Consider the following 26,128-nt stretch of genomic DNA (forward strand, 5'->3'; position numbering starts at 1 on the left):
CATTTGCATTTTCTCAATAATGATATATAACAATATAATAAATAAAAGGAAAATCACATACTGAATAATCTATTTTGTTCACAAAAAGCTATAACAAAATATCCATACTCTATTCTTAGTATGTTTACTTTTAATACTTGACATTCATTTTATTGATAATAATTTTGCTTTTACTTGTAATGGAGTATTATTATCCTGTGGTATTACCACTTTTACTTAAGTATCTGTATTTATGTACTGTTAAGTATTTATGCAGCAGGTATAACTTTATCGGAAACAAAGATGATGTTACTGTTACATTCATTTTTGGGTAAACATGCTTCTCAGTGATCACATAAACAGAGCCACATTTTTATTGTACTTCAACATTTGAAGGTCTCAAAAATAAGGTCTGTTCTTGAATGCATCAGTCATTTTCTTGGCCTGTTTTCTTAGTGCTGGAGCAAAACTTTCACTGGCTTTCCCTTACAAAACACATTTTGCCAGTAAGTGTAATCTATTCAGGAAACGCAGGGCTTGTGCAATAGTAACAAGATTAATATTTTAGTCAAAGCTCCTCTCTGAGAAAAAAAAAGAACACTGTGTCTACACACTATTTCACTAAAAAACTTCTTCTCTCATTCAGCACATCCATAAACTAAATACTTACCCTCTGTGCTGGTTGTACACAGCTTGCCCAGTCTACATGTTTTACTGGAGTTGAGGTTGCAGGGGTGGAAGCTGTTCTGCTTTTTCTTATCCAAGGGGGTCAAAGTGGTAATGGCATTTTCCTGCCAAATATATGCTGTAAATCCCACATTTTTATGGCTTGTCTGAAGCTCTTGTTGTTCCATAGCTGCTCTTATACAAAACGAAATGCTCGTTATAGGGCTCACTGCTGAAGTCCTGCGTGCCTTCATTGCTCATCAAAAAAGAAAATAACTTCTGTAATTTTTCCACGGTGCAGTTAGGCTCGGGCCACATGCTTTATAAGAGTTTAAATCAAACTGAATTTAAAATAAAAGATTCCAGTGTTGTGGTATAGATGAGAATTTTGTTACCCTCACAGTAAACCCTTACAGTATTTTACTGGCTGGGACTGTGTCACTATGCATGTTGTATGAATTATGAAAGAGGCATGATTTGAAAAACAATATTTACCTTGAATAGAGCGTATATAGAGGGACGTGTGTGTATAGTCTAAAACTTATTTTAAATCATAAAAACCCATGTGTTCTTTCTCATAAGTATCCAGTGTGATGGTTTCCTCCAGAGTAACGTCACTATAATCTTTCATTCATGAGATATTTGGTTGTAAAACTTTATTTCTATTATATTTCATTTCATATATCTGGTTTTGTTGTGGCCCTGTACTGTTTCTTACGCAAAACTGCCAAGCTATGGTGACATTTATACATTTAATTCAAGCTCAAGTATCAGTTCATGAAAATTATTCTAAATGTTTGTGGTTCTATATAATCTCTTTAAGACATGTGCTATCAAACCTCCACTGTCTCTCACTGATATAGTGGATGTGGCTCCACCTAGAACTGAACTCAAGCCTTAAATTTAAAGTTAAAATGACAAATGCAGTCAGTTGATTTAAGGAAAATTAATCATGAATAATTTAGATAATAATAATTTAAGTCATTAGTCAGTCTAGATTCTCAAGCAGGTGGATTTTCTGTTGTTCTGTCTTTTATATGATTGTAAACTGGATGTCTCTGCGTCTTGAACTGCTTGTCAGACAACAACAACAAAACAATTTAAAGTAACTAATAACTGTAGTTTTAAGATAAATGTAGAGGAGTAAAACGTATTTTCGTCTGAAATGTGGTGGAGAGGAAGGAGCCTATGAAGTACCTCAAATGTGTATTTAATCACAGTACTTACTTTCTTTCAACCATTGCAGTAGCCTTCAATGTATATTCATAGGTACATAACCTAACATCAAAGTCATGTCAGAAATAATGGCATTTAGTCGTTTGTCTTAGCCTGTGTAAAGTCAGTTAAACTTTTATTCATTCGCTTTTACTGGTGAAAAGCTTATGCATTAATGAACATCAAATGACCTTTGTGCTCATTATGTGACTGTTTCATGTTAATCACTGGCCGGGGGTCAGAGTTTATCAGACTATTTTTTTTTGTTTTGTTTACAATATTCACATACCTCATAGCCGTGAGGCAAAGGGAGGGTAAATTTGAACCAGCAGTTTTGGTGCTGCTAATTGATTCCACATTAGCCTAGCCTAGCACTGTGAGCACTCGGAGAGATATCAGTGCTACGCTTGAACTAAAGCAGCGTGAGGCTACAGGAGCAGACAAACTGACTGAGTGACTGACTGAAGCCGGCGGGACGAGACACAACCGAGCGACCACACTAACTCCAGAGCAGGAGAGGACAGGTTGGTTGGGTGTTCACCAGAGCTAAAACACACTCTAACTCTGCCGTATGACACGATATTATCTCTTAATTCTACTTATAGACGGCTACATGTAGAGAGCTTGTGACGGCTGAATCTCATATATTTTCCTCGGTAGGAACCTGAAACTGTAAAAATGACAACCAAAAAGCCGCAGAGCATTCTCCGGGAAGCCTCTCATCAGATCATTGCCGGTGGTTCCGCTGGTAAGTTCAACAAATGTTTGACTCCAACTGTTTAAAACCATTGATTCAGATTACGCAAGAGTTTTCAGAGCTGCATGCTGCTAAATGAGTGTAGCACAGCTAGATTGTTACCCATTGCACAAAAATGTAGTGGCACCCTCCTCAAAGACTTTCCCACAAGAACAGGCCAAGATGTTCCTTGCCATTATCGCACATGCGTGGCAAATCGACAAGCGAATAAATTATGTCTTCTGCGGAAGGTCTATGGACACGATCAAAGATCATAGTGTTATCAAGATAGTTCCCTCCCTCTCTCATGTCGGATCCCCCTGTGTTTCACGAAGAACAGCTGGGACAGGAAATTAGTTTGCGCATGCGTATAGCTGTCTCCAGATCATTTTCCGATGGCAGGATTTGAACACAGACTTGAACTAAAAAAATAATAAATAGATTTTTGAAAAAAACAATTATAGCTTTATAATTACCAATACACACTCAGCAGTGAGTACTTTATTTGGAACACCATATTAATACTGTGTAGGGCCTCCATTTGCTCTTAAAACAACATCAGCTTCCAAAATATGTTGGAAACAATCCTTTGAGATTCTGCCCCATGTTGACATGAGCAAGGTCCTCAGTGCTGCCACAGGTGACTAAAAGCTATAGAAACAGGGCTGCCCTCTCACGTCAGTATTGTTGCAATACCGGTGTCGGCCATCTGTGGCAGCACTGAGCGCACAGCAGCAGAGCAGCACCGGTGTCATAAAGTGAAGAAGAAATTTCGCGCCATTTTTGATAATTTGTTTGGACGTTAATGGAGGACGCTGAAGTCAACTTGAGCAAACTTTTTCTCTTTATGGATTAATTTTGTTTTTACATAACTTAACAGCAGCTTCGTACCTCGCCAAAAGGTTACCTGCCATCTGGTGAGTTTGTATTTTCAGTGTTCTTCCCGCTAACTAATTTTATTAAAGGTTTAAATGTCCGGAGTTATGTCCAAGGTAATGAGAAAATGCGTTTCACCTGTGCCGTTAGCTACACCTGGCAGTTCAGTGGACTTTGGAAATTGGTTGTAAGCTAGCCTCAGTTGATTTGTGTTGGAGTTTTTTGTTTTGTTTTGTAACAATGATGGAGTTTTAAACGATATTCAAATTGTAAAGGAAGCAAATATATTTTGAGAGGAGCAAGGGATAGGTGCGGTGATCTGAAAAACATCAGTAAGCTAGTTATCGCAGGCGAAAACACGATCAACACACCATGCCACAGCTTAAAGAGCCAATTACAGTAGGCTGCTTTAAAATAACCTGTACCCACAGCCATGATACATATATTTTTAGATTCAGTGTGACACACCTTCCTAGGACATAATTATCTCTACTATGCATCGCACCCACATAGAAATCATAGAAGCAAGATGCTGCTTGTAACTCCAAAACTGGCCTGAGAATCATCACGTTTTTAAGTTTTCCTCGGTATCAAAATTATGTATTCATGGCTGTCATTACATTAAATGATACATGGAAAACATGAAGTATTAATGGCGAACTCGGCGTACTTACTTTTCCCAAATGTATACAAACAAACGGAAAAAAACAGGGTTCAGTTTGTAAACCCTTGTCCTATTGGGGCTACTTTTACAATACTTGTGCGGGAGTTGCGCTCTTATTAGTTTGCTTTTTGTCAGTTTGTCAACACTGCACCTAGATGTAGGCTGTGCATCTAGACGCTGTGCCTAACCGGGAAGTGAGCAGAAGTGAACCCTCTCGCTCCTCTGCTCTACTTCACTCAACTTTAACCTTCACAAAAACTCTGTTCCGGTTCTCACTGTCGGTAGTAAGGTAAAAGGCTTATTGCATAATATGACTGACAAGCTGCCAGCTTGTGTTTGCTGAGGCAGAGGTGTGAGGTAAAGACAGAGACAGACAACGGCAGGTGGAGAGGGTGGTTAGAAATTTCTGGCAGTTTACCCTGGACTAGAGACGCGGAGGAGGCAACCCGCCCTAAATGTAAAAAAAAAATGAAATCTTCCTGTTACTGTCAGCGGTTCTGCAGGAGTGATAGACCACTGGTTTAAGTTTTTGTATGGGCAGTCATAGGAAATGGGTAATCTTTACCTCATAAACAGCTAATGTGGAATTTTAGTCTCAGTCCATAACTCTGGGTGTGCAGCTCAGTGACCACCGGTCTAGGACTTTGGTTGTTTGTGTATTTGTGGAATGAATGTGACGCAAGAAATTGCTGCTCAGTAAAAAGCCTTTTCTTTCATAAATGTTTTTCAGTCTACATGGAGGATATAAAGTTATTCAAGTAAAAACATTTTTCTTGTTTTTAAAGCATTCGTACTGCTTGTGTGACAGTTGTGTCATCTGTATCTTTAGTTGAATAACGTTTTGGTGACCTCCCATGTTCTGCTCTTCATCTGTTCTGTCACTTACCTGTGCTTGTTGGAGTAGAGTGCTAGTTTTGCAGAATCAAATGTGATGTTCCTGTTATCTTAAGTATTTTTGACCAGCACATTACATTACAATATCCCTTTATTGTGCTTTACAAGGCAACATCTGTAATCAATTAGGACCACAAAACATTTCCCTCATGTTTTTTATTCTTGGTGTTGTTGCTGTGCTCACTTCCCAAGTTCATCAACACTGAGGGGTGTTGTCTTTCTGTCCAGTGTCCTTCTAGTATAGGGAAATCACAATAACACAATGTAAATCTTTATTTTAGAGAATACCGTTAGTGCTATTGTTTAGAATATTGTGATAGTTTACTTTTATATATTTAGATTTAGATTAAATAGGTATAACGTATATTTTTGAAATCCCTTTGCACAAATATGACTATAATTAATACCAGTGATTTGACACATGCTTAGAAGTCATTTTCCAGTTCAGTTTGTGGCAAACACTATGCTCACTTCCCTCCTTCTACCACTGGTGCTGCCAGTGACGCCTAGAACATTCTTCCCTCTGCAACATTTCTCTTGGTTCTCTGCTCTCTTTAGCTTTCTTACTTATGTCTCTGTTGTGAAAATGTGCTGTTAAGAGGTTTAAGGAGTGCTTCGATGTCATTGTTGTTGCAACCTCTACCAGTATTCCTGTGGTTACTGGCAGAGGTCTCTTATTGCTTAAATGAGCACCTCACTCCAAAACTAAAATTGTCATCATATACCTACAGTATTATGTTACAGCCAGGAGAAATTTGTATGACTCCCAACACTAAGTAGTCATGCTGTTGAGTGTAATGATGTAATCTTTTTACAGCTAAAAAAAAATCGTACAATGTCACAAGTTTCTCTGAACAGCTTGTGCAGTACATTTCAGATGTTTTACAGCCAAATGTTTGTCCCCTGGTTCCAAAAGTCCAATATTTACCTCATTCTCTCCAATCGCTTTGCTCACTCAGTGATTTATTTAAGAAGGAATAACAGTGGCTCCCAGCAGGAGAGAGCACCTGTGCTCCAGTGCAGGGGCAGAGCACAGAAAGAGATAATGAGCTTAACACATTTGGTTAGAGCTCATTTGTTTCACTACAAAACCCTTTCAATAGTGCTGCTTCAGCATTACAGAGAAGGTGATGGACAGTTTGTTTTCTGGTTGAAAGCAGTTCACAAATTTTAGTTACTGACTAATTAGTTGATGACACTGATTAATTGTTTGGTTTGTAAAATGTCAGAATTGGGGAAGAAATGTCACGATTGATTTGAAAGGTTAATCACTCGTCAAAAGTTGCCGAAAAGTTTGCTGATGAAAGAGTAATTGATTAATTTACTAATCAACTAATAATTTCAGATCTAATTTTATCCTTAGTTAGTTTTTATTTTGGTAGCTAAACGTGAAGGCAAGTAGATAATGTCTTCTAATTTGACAATGAACTTTTCTTTTAATGCTGTCTTAATAAACACTGGTGTAATTATGAAGTATTCAGGGTGTGACTTGTTTCAGATGATGTTTTTATGAGAAATTATGTGTCACAGGTACCTGTCATAAGCCCCCTGGGTCTAACAACCTGCTGTCCTGAGCCCCCATCTAGAGGCTGTGGGGCTCCTGTCTGTCCTCACCAAAGGATGATGGGAGTGTGTAGGTTTCATACCAGAGCAGAATGAGCTCAGTGTTTCTCCTCACCTCCACCTTACCTCCAGAGCTTTTTTTTTGTCATCTAAAATCACTTTTAACAAGGATGGAGAGAGACGGGTCTTAATTTATGTGTAAGCTGGTCATTTTGGTGCTCTGTTAAAGTCATCTGACCACAGTTTGACATTGTGTGGTGCACGTTTGCGCCAGTTATGTTTTTCTCACCTTTATGAAAGGTCAGTGCTCTAACTGAGCTCCACTTCTCTGTACAGATTATCAAGAACTAATTGTCTCTCCCTGTAATAAGCTGATAGTTTATGTGTTGAGCGGGTATTGGAAGATAGTATGATAAGGTTTACTAATATTTTGATATTAGAATGAATTTCTCTTACGTTTATGTTTTAGAGCTGAAATGATAATAACAAAACTATTTGGTTGGCTTTTTTTAATAATCAACTTTAGTCTTTTATTTACTTTTTTCCCCAAAGCAAAAGTGTGCTGGAGGGTTTGCAACATGTAAAACAGGACACATTGTTTAATGAGATAATTTGGGAAGGAAAAAAAAAAACAAGTTCTGCAACACAAATTTACATTCTTATTGTCAATCTTTCCTTTTTTGTCAAATATGCAATAGTTTTACCTCTTTGAGCCTTATGAATGTATTAAAATAAGACCATATGACATTGAGAAGTCAAAATTTGTAACTTACAGACTTGTCCAATAAGTGTAAATTCCACACATTTTGTGGTAGTACTTTAATATTCTGCAGTACAGAGTTGTGTATCACGTAAGCGCTATAAATTCAGATTTTAACATCCATTCATATTTTGTCCACTAGGGGGCAGTAGTTGCATACTATATTTCTTTTAACGGTAAAGGGATGTTACAACTTTTAGTGGTTATATTCCAGTTCTAACTTTTGCAAACAGGGTGGCAGTAGTGATGTGCGGCTGCTCTGCAGAGTAGGCAGCTTGTAAGTAATTGTGTACTGTTTATAGAAAAAAATACACAATACAATTTATGTTTTCTTACGGTAAAAAAAAGTTAATTTAAAATATGGAGGTAGGAGCAGAAAATTGTCATTAAAATAATAATGTCATTATGATTGAATACGCGAAAATGAAAATCTCTCTAGTTACACGGTCCCTGCTGTAATGTTTTCTCTAAGTCCTTTGTTATTTCCTTTGGTAGATGCATTTTTTTAAAACTCCATGAGTAAATCGATCCGTCTCCAGCAAATGGACTGTAACGACATGAGACAGACGCCCTGCGTGTGATTACTGCAGCTCTCCGTCCAGACTGTCAGAGCCTCGCTCAGACTGCGCCGGTGCTCTCCTGATTTAATTGGTTTTAAACAGTGAACCTGAAATCAGTCGGGAAAGAACAAATAAAGCCACTTAGTCTAAATGAAGGAGAGGAAGAAAAGAGGAGAGGGGAAATCAAATAAATAAAGTCAAACAAAGTGTGTGCGTGAATATATGTGTGTTGCACGAGGGGGGGTTATCCATTGACAGAAACTGCAGTTAGCAATGAGTGTTTTTTTCCTCCGCTATTCCCGAGTGGCTGCACCAATCACAGCCGAATTAGGCCTAATATTTATTTCCAGAAACAATTGTACATGTTTCAGCGGGGCTTTGATTGAACTCCCGGCGGACATGTTGTAGACAGATGTTTAGATGACCTCATGTTTGAAGTAATGTTGATTCTGGATGGGGTGCTTCTTGGCCTGTTGCTCTAAATCAGCTCCCTCTACCTCCCATCTCTCTCTCCCTCTCTCTCTCTCCCTTTTTTGTTCTTGTCTCAGCTTAGGAGGGCATGCGGAGGCTCACGTCCCTCATATTTAATGTGTGCTTTGGCTCACGTTAAATAGCGCCCATTTACATTTTCTGTTCCATCCTCGACAGACTGACAGACACATGTCCGTGCGATGGGGGTCGTGGATGGCTTGGTTAAAATGAGCCATGATAGTGCTGAAGGATGGCTACTTAACCGGACACATCTGTCTTTTGTTCTCAGTGCTTCTCTTTACACGTGTCTGTCTCAGAAACGAGGCCAGGGTTTACCGTCGAGGCGAGCCTGTAAACGTTAGAGCAACGATTATTAGAGGAATTCTTATCGAACGGCCGATAATCAATTTCTCGATAGAAGTGATGTCAGACATTAATTTGAGTGAATTTCTTCTGCGTCTTTATGCATAAATTGCACGCTGCAGGCTGAATAATTAAAGTAACCCCTCATTTAATATGGAAAAATTACAACACACCAAGAATCCTTTAAATAAACATACAAGATTTATTATCTCCGTCAACTAATTACCGTCCTCGCTAAATGTGAATGATCACAGTGTCATAAGAAATTAGTTGAATGCGAACAGGCATTAAGTGTAATGGTAGTCTAATTAATGCACTACAAATGCCTCGCATCCCAGAATAGATTGTACAAAAATTAGATAAAATGGTGATGATAAAATAATGAAGGCTTTTGCACAATTTCTGCATGGCTAAACTAAAGGAGGAGGCCTGAAATTAAATAATTATATTTAGTTTTAGTATTAAGGGTACTTAGGTTCATTTTAACATACGATGATGCAATGATTAAAAATATTATGAAAATATCTGAGCAAAAACATGAAGTATAATGTCTTTCGAGGCATTCTAAACCAACCACAGGGGATGTTTTTTTTTTTTTGGAAGAGCTTCTGCTTTAAAAGACTTTGGATGCTGGTGGTGCTGTATATTTGGCTGACTTCCTGTGTTACAATCAGCGAACCTAATGACCGCGTTTTGACAGCATGAAGATTCTCAGTCATCCAGGTCGGATAAAGTCAAACAAGAAATCCCTCATGGCTGCAGAAATGTCTGTGAAGAGCAGCCTCGTACAGTCTCTGTTCAAGTTCCACAAATAGTTCAGAATTACATTTTAAAAAATCTAAATATATTTTTGTTTATTTTAATAAATACAAAATCTATAACAACAGACTGCATGCCCCCCGTCATTTATCCATCATATCTAAATTTGAGCTCATGTAGTGTCAGCAGCAAAATCAGAAACATGACAAATGGTTCAGTTTCAGCTGTGTCTGCAGGTGAGGCCGCTTACAGGCTTTTGGCTGCACGTGAATCATCCCTATTTGACAAGTGTATCATCAATTCTCACTGGAAATTACCTCTGCCTCAGACTGTGATCTGTCTCTGTCAGATTCTGGGTGCACCAGACCCAAGAGAGAGGTAACTGAATCCTCAAATACACAGCGAGAGGTTGCAGCCGTGTAAAACAAGCTTTAAACGTAAAATTATCTCCAGAAACTGTCACACAACCACTGTTTGACTGGTATTTTTTGGTTTTCCGGTAATGGTACTTTTCAGACGTTCATATTTGAGGTGGTTTGTTATAATGCAGATGCAATGCAGGCTGCAACACAGCCATGCGTCAGCTACGTCGACGCACAGAAAATCTGGACAGAAATGAAAGCGTGTGTCTCAGTTTAGTGCGAGCCTGTGATGTGATGTATGAGGCCCAGCCGCGCTCGCGACGTTATCTTAATGACATGATTTATGAAAACGGTTCACTGGTGGAGTTTGGGGGACCGATGGAGGCCAAGCGTCGGGGAGGGAGACTGAAGTGAGTCCAGCCAAGACGCGCAACGCGCAATTACCGGATTGTACTTGCTCGAGCTCGCACGGGCACACGCACGGCTAAAAAGACTCCAGCAGTCAGCCAAGAGAGGCCGCGTGCACTGCCGTGACTTCTGAATCGGCTGCTGCTAGTCGGGGACCGAGTCCAGGGGGTTAGGTGCCACACTACTGCATCATTAATGACATGATTGCATTATTGCATAACATATAATATTACATTATTGCATCCATTATTATACTTTATGCCGTGAAAACCCTAATAGGCTTACAAATGTTCAATAAATCTTGATTTTAATTGATAATAATTGGGCCTAGTTAATAGTAATAGTTAAATATCAGTTTTTCCACTAAGCAAACAGTAGCTTTAAACACTGTGGTGCCTTGACACATATAGCTGACTGTAATGCTGTTCAGGTCATATGGATTTACATTCAAATACGAATTGCTAATAGGGGAAAAAGTGTCAATAGTTGTTGCAGTTGAGATATATGGGATGTTTTGGTGCACTGATACCACAAATTACAGACATCAAGTCGTGGCATGATCATGATGATGATGATGCAAAGTTACATAATTTCATTGCCCATGTTCCAGTGATTATTTATTGGAGTAATCACATTGTTGTTGATTTTGTAAATGGACAGTTATCAATATGCTCAAGGCCTATAATGGTTTACTTCAAATGGATTTAGAGGAATAATTTGTGATCTAGTTAGATGAATATGACCAGTCATGGTCAGTGATACAATGATGCTTCAGTGTATTAAGCATCATATATTCGGTACACCATTCATTTATACTCTCTTAGTCAAGTCAGAGCTCACTTTTTTCATAACAGCCTCTTGTTAATCTCATGGTCAGGCACTGCAACACACAGGACATATCATGCAAGTTCCTAGAATAATAATAATAATTATAGTGTTATGGTAAGGGTGGATTCAGGAGGATAATTATGATTGCTCAACATGGGGAGGCTTTCTCTGGATCATTGCCTCCTATTTAGAGGCACCAATTATTAAAACCAGGACACTGCGCCGCAGGAAGCTCAGTGGAGCTGATTTTAGATTGTGGCGTTAAGTATTTCATCGCATCATTGGATGATTTCATACAGCAAACAGAGGGTGCTCTACACCTTTCGCCACAGCATTCCAGAAGTATAAGTCATTATTATATATGTGTATGGGGGTATATTCAGCACAAAAACTGAGAAAGAGGACAGATGTAAAGTAAGCACTGAGATCACTCAGAGGTATAAAGTAAGAAGTGAAGGCATACATATTACAGCACATGGCAACAATAATAAAACTGGGAGGGAGATCAGCTAAACAAGCTATGCTTAATTGAGCACTTAGACTAAGTAGTCAAGGGGCAAAGAAAGAGTGACCCTGTTAGAAAATGAAAGTTTACAGTTGTGAGATTGGACTGTGTATGTGTTTGAGTGTTTGTGTGTGTGTGTGTTTGCATGCATCTGGGTTATGTATTCGTGTAAAGGAAATGGTTGAGTGTGCGTGTGTGGGCTATGTTTTCATGCCACGGAATGGTCAAGTGTACGTGTTTGTTTGTTTTTGCGTGTATGTGCATCCAAGTGAGAAATTTATGCCGGGAAATTGGATATAATTGTGTATGCTGGTGCAATACATGCATGCACATGCACCCAAGGAAATGGATATATTTAAGTGTGTGTGTGTGTATGTTCGTATGTGTCTGGATTATGTTTTCAGATGTGTGCATATTTTTGAGTCCAACTCTGTCCTCAACCTCCTAATTAAGTCACAGTAGGAACAAACTCTTCCTCTGGAGAGCTACTGTCTGTCATTCCTGCAGACTTATTATCTCAGTGTGTGGATGTTTCATAGGACATTGCTGCATTCAGGGTTCTATAAATAATAGTAAATCTGAATAGCTATAAACAAAAAATTAAGTGTTTCAACATTTTTGCTTAGCCACTCTAGAGCTGCAACATGCTCTCTGTTTATCCTCTACCACCTTGTTCCTCATGAATCCTGACGTGTGTTGAAAAGCCTTGAATTGGGCATTTAACCTTCTGCCCTGTAGCTCATAGCCACAGTTGGTATCGGGTCAGACACGTGGGCCCGCTGCACCGCCGTCAAACCACTGGATGGGGTTCCTAATGCTGATTTTTCTGGCTCACAGGTTTTTGATCTCTTGTTTAATAGTTTTTGTTTTGTTTGAGGAAATCTTCAAAAAAAAGTCAAGGCCAAGGCAAAACCTCATGTTATTTCAACTGAATCTGATACATGATTCAAGAGTTCAGATACAATAATTACAAACCCTCCGTGCTCCTGCTGTAAGCGCTGAAATATAAATAAACATAATAAGTACTGTCAAAAAAACAAAAACAAAACCGGACAAACTAAAAACCCTGAATTACATGGCTGTTTCCGTGTATATGTATTTGTGTGTGTGTGCGTGTATGGATGTGTGCATTGTGTGTGTCTGCCCTGTGATTCTCTGGATGAGCTGGAAATTTACAACACAGGTTTTTACAGTAAGCCCTGGCCAAAAACTGTAATTCTTTCTCCCCTTTTTAGCTCTGTAGTTGGGAGACAGGCCTGCCCACTTTGGGTTAACTCTATCAAGATGAACAGCATTTGGGCCAGTGCAGTAATCATAATGTAATTTGTTGTGCTCATGGGCCAATTTGTGTCGTTTCAGAGGATATATCCCGTGCCTGGTGGCCATGCTTGAGCATGTCCCGGGGCAAGGCTTTAATTAGGGAAGCTCAAATTTATAGACACTTTGTATTATTTCTGATCTTGAGTGGTTTGGAGGATGACATACTTAAGAGAGGGACGCTGGCAGAGGACAAGGAAAAATTTGATAATGAGAAACAAAACTGAATGAAAGGTCATGTTAGGAATTTGTTTACCATTTCATTATCATTTTGAAATCAAAGAGTCCTGCAGTGAAATCAAAGCACACACAAATGTCACAGTCTGGAAAGAGCTTATAAAGAACAGTTAGAGGTATGCACCAGCTCTCTTTAGTGTGTTTGAAATCAGAGCAAGGGATGGAGACGTAAAAGAGCTGCCAGGTTGTAGTAAAGAGCAGTGTGTTAGTGTGTTAATGTTCATCTGTTGGTAAAGCTGCAGCCCCAAGGACGAATATCCTGCTCCTGCAGTATGTTCTAAACTTATCTGGTTTTGATTTCTGATAAAAAAGACGGAGAGTAAAACATATGAGGAGAAAAAAAAATCCAGGCTTTTCAAATTTTGGCTTTAATTTGCTGCACAGCTATTTAATGAGGATTAAAATGTTTTGCCTTTAGAGCAGAATCTGATCCAAATATTTCATGAATATGATGACTCAGGCAGAGTGACTAGAGGGCAGAAGAGAGCCATATTGCATTTTGTTAATCCGCCTCTGTAATGTATTGAGTTAAGAGTTTGTACTGTTCCCAGCGGCACTTTTAGCAGTAAAGTACGGTGAAGTTAATGGATTTTAAGATGGATAACTTTACTGATCCTTTCACATGTACGCGCAAATGATTTCACTTAAGCGAGACATACAACTCTCAAAATATGAGATAATCCCTTCACATCTGTGTTTAGTTTGCCGCAGGTATCATTGGAAATGTTAATATTACCAGTACAAACGACTTACACAGCAGACGTTGTCCACATTTATTCTGAAAGGCCTCCAAGCTTTCATTCAGCACACTGATTCTTGAAATTGTTTCACCCCACACGGAGAGCCAAATCATGACTCAGATATGACACAGGCCGGTATTTTCTATGGCCTGTGTGAGTTTTAAAACAAGTGTTCACACTGAGATGCGTTCAGTAGAACAGAGAGACCACACAGGGCGGCGGCCCAGCAGCTCTGCAGTGTTTGATGCGGGTCCAGTGGGAGAGCAGTGGCCGAGAAATGGGACGGAGGAAGGTTAAGTTATCAGCAGTCTGACAGTGCGAGTGCTCAGCTGGGCAGCTCTGTAATCAGAGGCTCTGACAGATGCTTTCTCGATAAGAAATCCCCCAGAAGCTTTGGAGGAACACACAGGCGGCCAGCTGTTTCTATAGTGAGGCACTGATGTTGACGTCTTCAAAAGGAGGATTTGAATCCAACAATAACTGTAGCAGAGTATGTCTCTTTTCAAGACATGGCACAAGTCTCCCTTGAGTCTGGTGCATGTATATTAGAGCAGGTGAACTTGTTTTTTCATTGCTTTCCCTATTTGTATCCTAACTCAGTGGTTTCTTTTTTCCGGCCTGAATTTGTGTTTTCCAGGTTTGCACGTGGTGTGTAATGGTTAGTGGGGAATTATCAGTCAAATTTTTTCCTCTGTCTTTGCCTATACCGCACAAGAAGAAATCTTTTGAGAGCTCCATTGGTGTTCTGGTCTTTCCTGAATTGCGGTACTCTCGGGTGTGTTTCATAATGGTACTTGGACCGTTGCAGCCTGATATATCGCACCCAGGGGAGAATCTGCACTCTGCACCAATCTATCAGTCCCCAGCCGGAGGAAGGTAGAATGACACGCTCAGGCCTGTGCGATTATGGTCCCCCATCATATTCAGAATTTACTTTAAATTGATGGTATGGCTTTTTTTTTTTCTTCCTTCCATAAAGGAAACGTCTTGAGTGATCATACACAGGCCGCTGTGGTTTTGCAGATGTTTTTATTGTGATTACTTGAGGAAATGTTTTGTTAGCAAAATCTTTTCTGTAGGATCATTTAACTGTAGTTCCTCAGTCATTTTGTAAGCTGCTGAGTAAACAGAAGAATGTAAGTTGATCAGTTATTAGACTCTTTATTTTAATAGTTCATTGATATTTACATCACTTACAGCTTCTGGTTTAATACATTTATTATTCTAACTGTAATAATTATTATAAAAATATTACTTGTGCTAATTTTAGCAAACTTTACTCTCTACTTGATACAATAACACTATGGCTCTTGGTTTTTCTTAAGTGGAAAGGAGACAAGGTAATTACCCTTGGGGCAATTAGAGAAAGGGGCTGAGGGAGTAGCAAAGTCATTTTCTAACCCAAACATCCTGGTCCAAGGGGCCGGAGCGGCTGGACAGCCTCCTGGAGGCCGCTGGCTGGCTCGTAGGGAGCCGTTCGTGGGGAAGCGGATCAGGGTTTGTTTTCTTTCTCTGGAGGCAGGCCTCTGAAACTTCTGCCAGATGAACAGCACCTGAAATGCAGCAGCTCTCCCACCACCGTCAGCAGAGGGAGTGATTTACTGTACTCGGCCAGGCGTGCCTGTTTGCATAAAATCCTTTAGTCAGCTTCATCACACTGTAAGCAGTATGGTAGATCAGGGAGGAGAGAGTTTGTTGGCGGTTGAGGCTCCGAATGTTATTTTTCTTTCGTCTTTTTAAGGTGGCTTGAAAATGTTTGTGCAAACCTATAAACATGTACAACCCGCATAATATTCCCAGCATAGTACACGATGTAATATTGATACATAATGAGGGTATATAAATGTGAGAGCAAATGTGGTTTTACTGGATTCCAGAAATGTATAGATGTTTACTTTTCTTGTTGGATTGCTTTTTGTAAATAATTAATCCTGCCTGAAATGTAAAATAATTTTGCATTAATAGGTTTCAGACTATCTTACAAACAATGTTAGTATTTTATCTCTTGTGTATGGAAATATCATACAAAAGAGAATCTTTAGACAAATGTATGTGTAATAACAGAGGAAGATGATCTCAAAATTTTCAGGAGACCTTCTCTTGGTCTTATGTGATAGAAAATTAGATATCAGATAAAATGATTATTAGTTGCAGCCCTAATCTCTCTGACTATCTGATGACACTAGATTTAAAGGGTGTTAAGTATATGATGTAGCTTGTTTGCCCATTGCTGCAGTGCCTGCTGTGCTCATAGAGAACAGTTCATATAAAGACAAGTAGATGAAAAACGAGAAGAACAATTTGGGAGTGGCAACAGAAGACAACACTGGCACACTGTCCGCCTCACCCTCTGATCCAGTTGTGCATTCGATCTGAGAATCACTTCGCGAGCTGAGTCACAGCACTGACAGTTCGGGGCCAGAGAGCAGTTCAGAAGCTTAACGGCTTGTGAGTGATACCCATCAGGGAAGAAACGGGGTGGAAAGCTCTGCATAAAAAAACCTCACATGAAAAATTGAGCTTTGTGGGAAAGCAAGGGGGAGAAATGGGTGTCTCTGCATATAGGTGAATCAAACAGGATTTCATCTGAGGCTCTGTGAGCTGACTAAATGACAAATGTAATCCATATATTAGTCATTCTAGTGGAGCTGGCCCCCCTCCCTTCCATAATTTTATTCAATGTGGAGTTTTAAATTTGTCCTGTGAAAAGAGACGCAGACAAAGAGAGAGAGAGAAGAAAGGAGGGGGTTCATATTTGCATTCACGACTGAATGCGAATTAGTCTTGGCCTCTTGACAAGAATCTCTAATGAGCAAACACTGGATGACATCATTTTGAGGTTTGCAGGGAATTAGCTTGATTAGAATAACCCTCCACTCTCACCTTGGCTCAGGCATCCAGCTCCTCTGCAGTCTGCCTGTCAAAGCCTCTCTCAACTCCTATGGTTTTGGTTTGAGACTTTCCCCCCACACTGTGGTGTGTTTAATGTGGAATAAGTACATTTAAGGAGGAAAGAAAAATGAGTGCTGGTGCTGACGTTTCGTTTAGCTCGATTTTGTTATTTTGTTGAACATTTTTAGCTGTTAACAGAGGCTGGGATGGAAGAAAGGGGAGGTCTGGTTTATTTGTCATTGTGAGTTTGCACAGTTCCTTCTTTGCTGGGATGAGTGAAGCTTGCCATCAGCTCTCTAAAAACAACAAGTCTCTCCTGCCAAACTTCCTAGATAATTAGTGAAGCATTTCACACTCTGCAGAACATCAAGAAGGAAATGGAAAATTGACAAATTAAGCATGGTCCGTGTAAAGCGGGAGGGGTTTTTCTGGAGTGGAGAGTTGGTGGAGTTCCAATTCAGCACATGGTCACTCTAAAACAAGCTCCAATTTACACCAATCAGCAGTGCTGTGGCTTTTTTAATGCCCTGTTTTCATTCTTACAAGACATTTTTTATTCTGAATTCATTAGCGCTAATTTATTTACGCGTGTTTATCATAGAGGCCTCATAACTGATTATAAGCACTGAGATAAGAGTGAGCAGAGTGTTCTAAATTGTATTTTAATGCAACCACAACAGGTCTTGAGTAGGATTTTTGGACCAAGAGAATGTTTTTAAATTTGGTTACTGCATTTCCTGGGTGGGTCAGACAGACTCTTAAAAGACAATCAAACACAAAGTCTGAAATGTGATCAAAACGTGTTTGGTTTTGTTAAGTGTTGATTGTTTAAACAACTCGTTTGTGTAGTCTGTGCCTGCTTAGAAAGCCAGGCAATTTACATTCTCATTATTACTGTAGCTCCTTCATAATGATTGTTCTGGCTGAAGTCAGGAAAATCCTGAGCATGTATTGTATTTGGCATTTAAAGTGATACTGAAAAAAACCACACACTGACGAGAATATTTTTCAAAGCAGTCTTCACTAATATCAAAGCTGGACACATGAAAATACTTTTTCATGACTTGATTTTTAGGCATGAAAGTAGATAATGACTCAAGTGACATGGGGAATATACTATAGTTAAGTCTAATAGAGTCAGATTAAGAAGACGCGCTTGGCTTCTGTTGCCAAAAGAAGTCAGGATCTTTTATCTCAGGCAAAATCATCGAGTTGGAGCTGCAGCTTGGAGTTATTTTCATAATCAGTTAATCACTTGGTTTATAAAACACCAGAAAATGGTTATTACAGTTTCTTAAAGCCCAAAGCAATGTCCTCAAATAACTTTTTGTCGAACCAGCACTCCAAAGATATTCAATTTACTGTAATGTTAAGACAATGATAAACAGCAAATTCTGGTATTTGGAACCATCAGATACAAATACTACTATTACTACTTTATTATTATTAGAGAAATTTCTGATTCATTTTCTGTTGATTGATTAATTGACTAGTTGTTGCTGGTCTATACTGAAGACAGTCAAAAAATCATCTGACAATGCAAAAACATGGAATCATTCAGGTCTATATGCACGCACACACATGCATATACTCCTTATACAAACATACTGTATACAAACCCACACATGTATGACGTACTATCGCATACATACAGGGTATACATGTACACCCTTACACACACTGATCCTGGTCACCACACCCCATTCAGTCAGTCGTTCAGCCCCAGCCCATCAGAGCCCAGCCAGCAGAGGAAACTGTCACTGTGTCCACCGTGGCACTCTGGAGAGTTGAACTTGACTGAAACATATGTCTTCAATTTTAATAGCTCTCCATTCCCCCAGATGGCCTGAAGGGGGGGAAGGTTGCCTGAGAAGCTGCGTTTCATGTAAGAATAATTTGTGCTAAGTAGCTGGGCGATCTGTTTGTTACGCTAGAGCTGACAGTTTGTTTATGTTTCTTGAGGAGTATGATGGATGGGGCAGGAGTTGATGCTAATTAGACTAAATTGTTGCGAAGAATGCTGAGGGCCTGCACCGCACTGCTGAGGCCAGTTTCCATTGTTCCTGCGTCTTCGCACTTTGGGCGTAATTGAATGGAGCTTGGGCCCATTCATCATGGTGGTGGGCGTCTAGGGCAGGAAACAAATGAGTGGACCTGGATGAGAGAGGGACTGTGGGCGATAGAGGGGAGAGCTGGTCACTGGTGAAGGAAGATGTCACTTTTATTTTCCTCCAGGCAAATTAGAACAGACATAACCTGAGTCCAACTGGCCATGAAATTAATGTTTACCCAGCGAGTCTTGACCAGGGAAGATTAGCAGCTCTTAAAACTCCTCCCTTCCAGCCTGACAGACATGGTCAGCTGCAAAAGATGGCCATTAGGGAAAGTGTCACTGCTTGTGCTTTCTACTAGAAACCATGTCATGTACACTCTTACTTACAAAGCAGCTCTCACTTTAAACCGTAACATTCAGATATAGAGTTTTTCACTCTGTATTAGTATAATTCATTGAAAATGCTGCCAGTATTGTTAAACATTAACAGCTCTTTTTTCTGCAATAATGCCCATGGTTTTCAACTATCATGAAGCACAAATAAAATGGAAATAGAATCGAATGAGATAAAAGTTAAAAGGGTTACTCCGGTGATTTAGTGTTACACTAAATTCACGTAATCACGTTGGTCCTATGATTACTGAGTTGGTCATGTGAGAATTAAGATACAGTAGATTTACAATAAATCACTATAAGCATTAAACCGGGGATTAATTACATTCAACAACAGTATTTGACTGTTGTGAGACCTCCATATTTGTTCGGTTGGGTTAAGTGAGTCCAGTATATCTGGAGCTTTCAGAGGAGTTCAAGAGGAGAAAATGACTTTGGATATTGATATGAATGTTATTGACTATCGACAAGTTGGAAACAACAAATCTAATATGATGTTAATGTGGCATTAGACCATCCTGTCCAGTAAATTCTCTCGTTTTTCAAACTCCACACTTCCAGTGTAGTTTGTAGTCTTTGAGGCCAAACCAAACCGCACTCATGATACCACCATGTCTGACTTCAGAAAGCTTTCTCCAGAGCCACAGAGGGCATTATACAACCATTTTCACAATCTGTGTAGTACTCCTCATGACAAGTAAACTGAATCTGATGTGTGAAACTGGTGGACTTCCCCTTTGTTCACAGAGCCATCCCAAATCACTCTTGGTCTTGGTGTTTGTCAGTATCTCTTGAAACCTGAAACCATTTTTGAGCTCTGTAGCTTCAGTTTTGTGCTTCATGCTTGTTTTCCCACTGTGGTAGACCAGTTTGCAGCCTGCCTTTATTGATGGCCTACATTTAGCAAAAAAAAAAGAGAGAAAAGAACTGAATACCTACCCAATAAACGAATATCCAAATAGTCAAATATTTGGGTCCACTTTGTGTGTCTCTAAATCTGATAACGTGTTGCAATCTTCTTGGGTCCTGAGTTCAGCACTTGGTGTTCCTCCCCTCGGTGTCGCTCACATCAGTTTATTATTGCCTTTTTCTGTCCCATGTTTAGTTTTTGCTCATTTGCTGTTTTTCCTGCTGCAGGAACATTTTGAAAAACAGAAGACAATGTGAGGAAATTAGTTTAAAGAGTATTAAGCCTGTAAAACCTGCCAGCTATGCATTGGTGCATCCGTTGACCACTGCACATACTGTATGCCTGAAACTTAAATATAATAGTCTCTCGCACATACAGGTGACTGAGAATACACCAGATTATTCCTGTATTATAGCCAAGTGTGAACACATCTGCATATCTCATATTGGACCTCATACCAAACATCATTGCTTAGACAAACTCGGTGCCTGGCATGTTGCACGGAGTCTGACAACCCAACATATATGACCCTCCAACATGTCCAGTGTTTAACACCCTCAGTGTGTTAGTCCCTCATCCTAGAAACAAACCCAGCACTGCATCTGCAAGTAATTAACCCTTAAACATGTGCAGTACAACAATGCTGTAAACAAAATGGCATTGTCACAGTTTCTACAAGTAAACGTGTGAAGTCCAGGTTAACAGAGAACAGAACAGGGTCGAACAGGGTGGACCCAGCACATGTTCAACCTCACACAGGCACACAGGCTTGACAAGGATTTACCGCCCCCCACTTGTGGCCTAGTTCAGCTTGAGTTAACCTCTGAGTACCTCCAGTGGTTTGGTGTGTAAGCCTATCCTGCATTGTTGTATGTACATACAGTATATCAGCGTTTGTGTGTGTTTAAGCACATCTGTTAATTTCTATATTGCCTCATTCATGGGTCAGTATGCACTGGGCAAGAGCCAGAACCCTGGATTTACACCTATAGTCAATTCAGCATTTCCAGTTCACCTGACCCCACAAGTTTAGCTACAAGTTTTATTGTTATTTAGGTCATAGGCTAAAATTCAATTTGCAGATGTTTGAGAAATGCTTGAAATGATAATCCGTGTTATCCAGCATCATTTATTTTTGTAAAATTTATAATTTATTGTGTGTTTTGAAAAGTTGTCACGGTCATGAAACAGGGTAGACATGATATGGTTCTCTGGAGTAAGTAATTTACCTACCTGACAAGAATTCATAGAAAGGATAACTATACTTGTTGCATTAAGGTTTGAGTTCAGTCAAAAGTTTAAAATATTTTGCGTTAGATTTTTTGAGAGGTGAGAATTTAAAAAGAGTTTAAATAAACAATGCTGAATCTCTGTCATCCTGAACAGGCCATAAAAAGGCCAAACCACCTGATGAAAGTACTGTTCACTGTGAGGAAGGTTTCTGTGTGTAAGGCTGCCAGAACTGTCAAGTAAGGGAGTCTGTGTTTTCTTGGCTTGTTAAGAAAGACAGGTTGTTATCTCTTGTGTCTGCAATGCATTCTGGTTTATTGAGGCTGCTGTCAGTGGGGAAATTATCTTCTCCTCCTCCATGATAGATTTTCCCTTGTTGGATTGTTAAATGTCAGAGAAAAATGAGGGATCTTAGAAAGGTGCCCTTCCTTTTTAATTCTGAGGGACTGATACCAAACTCTGACATTTGAACTTTTTAATAGCTGAAACATTTCCTTGTAGACTTGGCAAACATCTTTTGTAGCTGCACTGGAAATAGCTCGATGTGACTTAATGCTTTTGATATTTTGGCACTTTCACTGGAATATGGAAAATATACAACCAAACAATGAAATGGAGAAGTGCAAGGTGCATGGCCAATGCTTATTTTTCTTCAGCAGTGTCAGAGTGATTTACGGACGATTTTTCCCTTTAACTGTGTTCATGGAGAATTAAATGTTTAGGGCTGCTGTCTCTGAGGCTACACGTGTGCCCTCATTGGCCTAGGACTGAAACCTGCCAAAAATTACTCTCTTATGTCTCGTTTCTATTTTCAACTGTCTGAACAAATACAAAAAATTATTAAAAGCTACACAGGCTGTTTTCTACCCTTATAATATGCACTATTTTTTAATTATTTTGATGGTTTGAGCTGATAGCATCTCACTAGTTTCTGTTTTGGGAAGCTGTTTGTATAACCCTTGCCTTTTTCTTTACATGCATGTATATCAGACTAGGAGCTGATACAGTATGGGTGGGATGTGGGTTAAGGATTTTAAGGATGGGGGGCTGTGTGAGGGGATAGAGAGAGGAAGCGAGTTAGCCTCGGATGGACGAGAGTGAAACCTGAGCATGATTGAGTTAGGGGAAAGGAGACAGGAGCCCTGAGGCTGCCAGTCGGATGCTGTGTGTGTGTGTATACACGGCGCTCTTGTCATGCTGCCCTGTTAGCATGGGGAGATTGTGATGGAGTTATCTGGCCTGGCCCTAAAAACGGCTTGTCATCTTGTGTATACACAAGGAGGTAGCGTTAGTCTGTGTGTATGCTTGTACGGTGCCAGCAACATTACTCACAGGCCTTTTGGGACACTAGCAAAGCCTCGCCTGGTTCCTTTCCCTCTCAGTGGAAATATACTCTCTGCATCCTCTGAATTCTCAGAAGATGAAGGTTATACAAACAGAGATGGAAATTAGGTCTTAGAGGGTTAAACTATTACCTTTCTTGTGGGATTCACCCTCACCTGCCTTTCAAATGGTCTGTGACATAGCTGAAAATGGGAATGAATTAAACTGCCCTACATGAAAAAAACAGCTTTTGCTGCTACCAAAGCTTCATTAGTGTCATTCTTACTTTTTAGAATATATTCCTTAGGCTTGAGACATTTTTTTATACCCTTCCCATCTTGCACAGAGCGCGAGATGCTGTTTAAACTGTGGGAAAAAATGTCCCAAACTGTACACAGTATGGAGCCCCTGCTTCACACTGCACCAGCGCTAAGCAAAAGCAGATGTTATAAAGTTTACAGAAATCAGAACATTATTTTCCTGTTTCCATTGCATTCTTCTAAACACTTAGTGAACAAGCTTTGAAGTCACCCAAGAAATCTAGTCTGCGGGAGAAATGATAGGATCTCCTGGAGCAATGGAGCCAGGGTGGAGGTGGGGGTCCAGAGAGCGAGGGAAGGGGATGAGGAGGAGCCTCGAAGCGGGGGGAGGGTTTGATGAAGAATTAGAGGTGCTTGTCAGGTCTAGATTCTGCTCTCTCATATGATTTCAGGTTGAATCATCTGATTGGGACTTGTTCGCACATCTTGAGCTTTCCCTCAAACCTTTTCCCCGGGCTGGATGTGACCTGGGATGCCGGGGGAGATAAGCTGTGTTTAGGCAGGTCTGCTGTGGGTCTGATCATAACAGCAGATAAAACCCTCTGACTGTGTTAGATAGCCTCACCGCAGGCAGTGTGCAGGACTGCCAGGAGCCCACATTAGGTCTCTGTAATGCGTATCCAATTTTATAATAGACCTTCCAACTACATGAGTAATGTGCCTGCCTGGCAGGCATGTTAATTGGAAGCCTTCACACAAGTCCCCTATCATGCATCCATCTTGCACCTATCCTGCATTAGTGCTGCCTTAGTGGTGGTTGCAGCCTGTTCTTTTCTTAAATGTTCTCAAATAACCCAGCAGTCATGTTGTTGTAACACAAAACGTGTGTGTCTTGATCAAAGTGGCTGCAACATCATTCCTTACATCCCCAGATAAATAGATACAATTTTCATTCTCTAAACTTTTCCTTTAAGGGACAGAGAAGCAGCGAAGCAGCGGTGCAGCAAGCTTTCAATAAAACGTGTGACTTCTAAGACGGCTACATCTGCAGTGCATTAGGGTTCAAGCACGCTCTCACAGGTTAACTAACTCTTCATGTTACCTCGAGTGACTGAGTCTCCTGAGAAGCAAATGGATTGCAGTGGGCTTCGATGCGAAACACACTGAAGAGCTCCATCATCTTGAGATGCATTAGACTTCAATGTCACCATCACTTGGTTTTGATTTAGCTGTGCAAATCACCCTTGTTACCATGTATTACAAGCAGAGGAGGATACAAATGCCTTGTCCCTCTCCTCTAGTGTTCCAAGCCAATCTGCCTCCTCTCAGCCCTTGTTGTACTCTAACACGATGTGGCATATGAATCATACACACAATGCATGTCTTCATCCGACCTCTACAGACAGGACCTCACAGGACAGCCACTTTGCCGTTTCCTGCTCTCTCATCTTCAAGGCTTAGCAGAGACAGGCATTCCCCCTCTCATCGCATAATTCAATAGAGAGTCTGACAATCACAATTAGGGCGAAGGCAGAGTAGCCTGGCAGCTTTCCTTTCGTAATATGGAATTACAAAACTGTGCCCAGTTACCCACCCACACGTGGTGGGTCTTTGCAGTGATGCATCTTTGTTGGGCTTGACCCAAAAGACCCCCCTCCGCAAAACAAAGTGCCTGCAGAGAGCTCTGGAAGATTGCCAGTTTGGATTGCCACTGAAAACTCATGAGAACTTCTCTGAGGCTGTGAGACTTAAAGATTTCTACATGTGTGTGAGTAGGTAAGGGGTCTACCTCAGAGTCTGATGGGAAGGGAAAGGATGATGTATATGTATAAAGTAGAGCTGCAGGTATTTCCGTCCAAGAGGCCTTTTTTTCTCTTTGTTTGCCTTGTTTCTTCTCCACACGCTCCATTGTTTTCATTGGCTGTGCAGCCGATGATGCTGCAACGCTGGAAAACGGCTGGTGTGATTTTTACAGGAGGACAGGGAACATGGGTCATAAAACTCGCCTCCATTTTCCACAGCCAGAAAAAAAACTGCCCCCACCTTCCACCCCCTTCACCTTCCCTGTCAAAGCACAAGACCTCTGTGGGAAGTCTGTATTGGAGGCGTGTGTGGGAGAGTGAAGATGTGCACACACTCAAACAAGGAGGTCTTCTGAGAGCCATGGGCAAGAGCACCTCCACGCACCACGAGAAAACACATGTGATGTCATTATCTGGATATTTTTCACCGATTCCAGTTGTTTTGATGCTGTGATAGACAGTGAGAAGACTCTCCTGGGACTGTAGAACAACAACCAGCCATCCTGGTCTCAGCTCCCCTGGGAGGTGGAAAACCCACAGCATTCCTCCCCCAGCAGTAAGCTGCCTCACCCAGCCAGACAGGGAGGCTGTCCATCTTCCTGCCCTCCAGAAGCCCTGTGTCCAACTTATTTTTACATGCAGATATAGATGGCCTTTTCTGTTGTCTTTTTCAGAACCTGACTGAAATATTGTGCCTGCGTCTTATTAACTTAAAGGGCCAGTAACCCAGATGCTGTCATACTGATGCCATCAGGGTTTTTTCAGTTTGGCATTGCAGATTACAAATTTATAACTGAAAGCGTATATTAGACGACTTGGAGTTTAAAAGATGAAAGTGTTTACCAGGCAGAGAGGGTCCAACGAAAGAGTCCTGTTGAGTTGCATTATGGGTAATGTAGGATTCAGTGGTTTTGGAGTTTGAATCATACAATTCCTAGACATTATATCTCAGCCTCTGCTGCATCAATTATGACCGTTTTTAAGTTTGTCTCTTGTGAGTACTCCAGTTTTATGAAGGTTCAATACTAACTGCTTTTAAAAGAAAATTCAGCAACATCTCTCTAGAATTGGTATCCATGTTACTCTGAATAATCCACAGAATACCCTTTAAACACATAATACATATGAAATAAGTCTTAAGAAAAGCTACCGACAGTATTTACCACTAGATGCGCCAAAAGATAAGTAAGCCAATAAAGGATTTTGTTTTTAAATTGGATCTTGGATTTTACCTATTAACACAAGGCTCCAGAATCTAACAATAAGACCTTTGGTTGATTCAATGTACCAATAAACTGTTCCATTGTGTGGAGATTCAGATCTGCAACGACTAAAATGGGATGGCAAAGCAGCTTGCACTCC

General features: G+C 40.3%; 1 protein-coding gene across 1 annotated transcript in view; it reads left to right on the forward strand.

Annotated features, from left to right (window-relative positions):
- Nucleotides 1-2,134: 2,134 nt before the first annotated feature.
- The window catches only part of slc25a21 (solute carrier family 25 member 21), an 84,231-nt gene continuing 60,237 nt past the window's right edge, over nt 2,135-26,128 (forward strand). Inside the window, exons 1-2 of the mRNA XM_018663702.2 lie at nt 2,135-2,384; nt 2,521-2,608. Coding sequence (XP_018519218.1) covers nt 2,539-2,608 — 70 coding nt within the window. The 5' untranslated portion in view covers nt 2,135-2,384; nt 2,521-2,538. The remainder of the gene's footprint in view (nt 2,385-2,520; nt 2,609-26,128) is intronic.

This window comes from Lates calcarifer, linkage group LG19, assembly GCF_001640805.2.
Source record: "Lates calcarifer isolate ASB-BC8 linkage group LG19, TLL_Latcal_v3, whole genome shotgun sequence".
NCBI lineage: Eukaryota > Metazoa > Chordata > Actinopteri > Centropomidae > Lates > Lates calcarifer.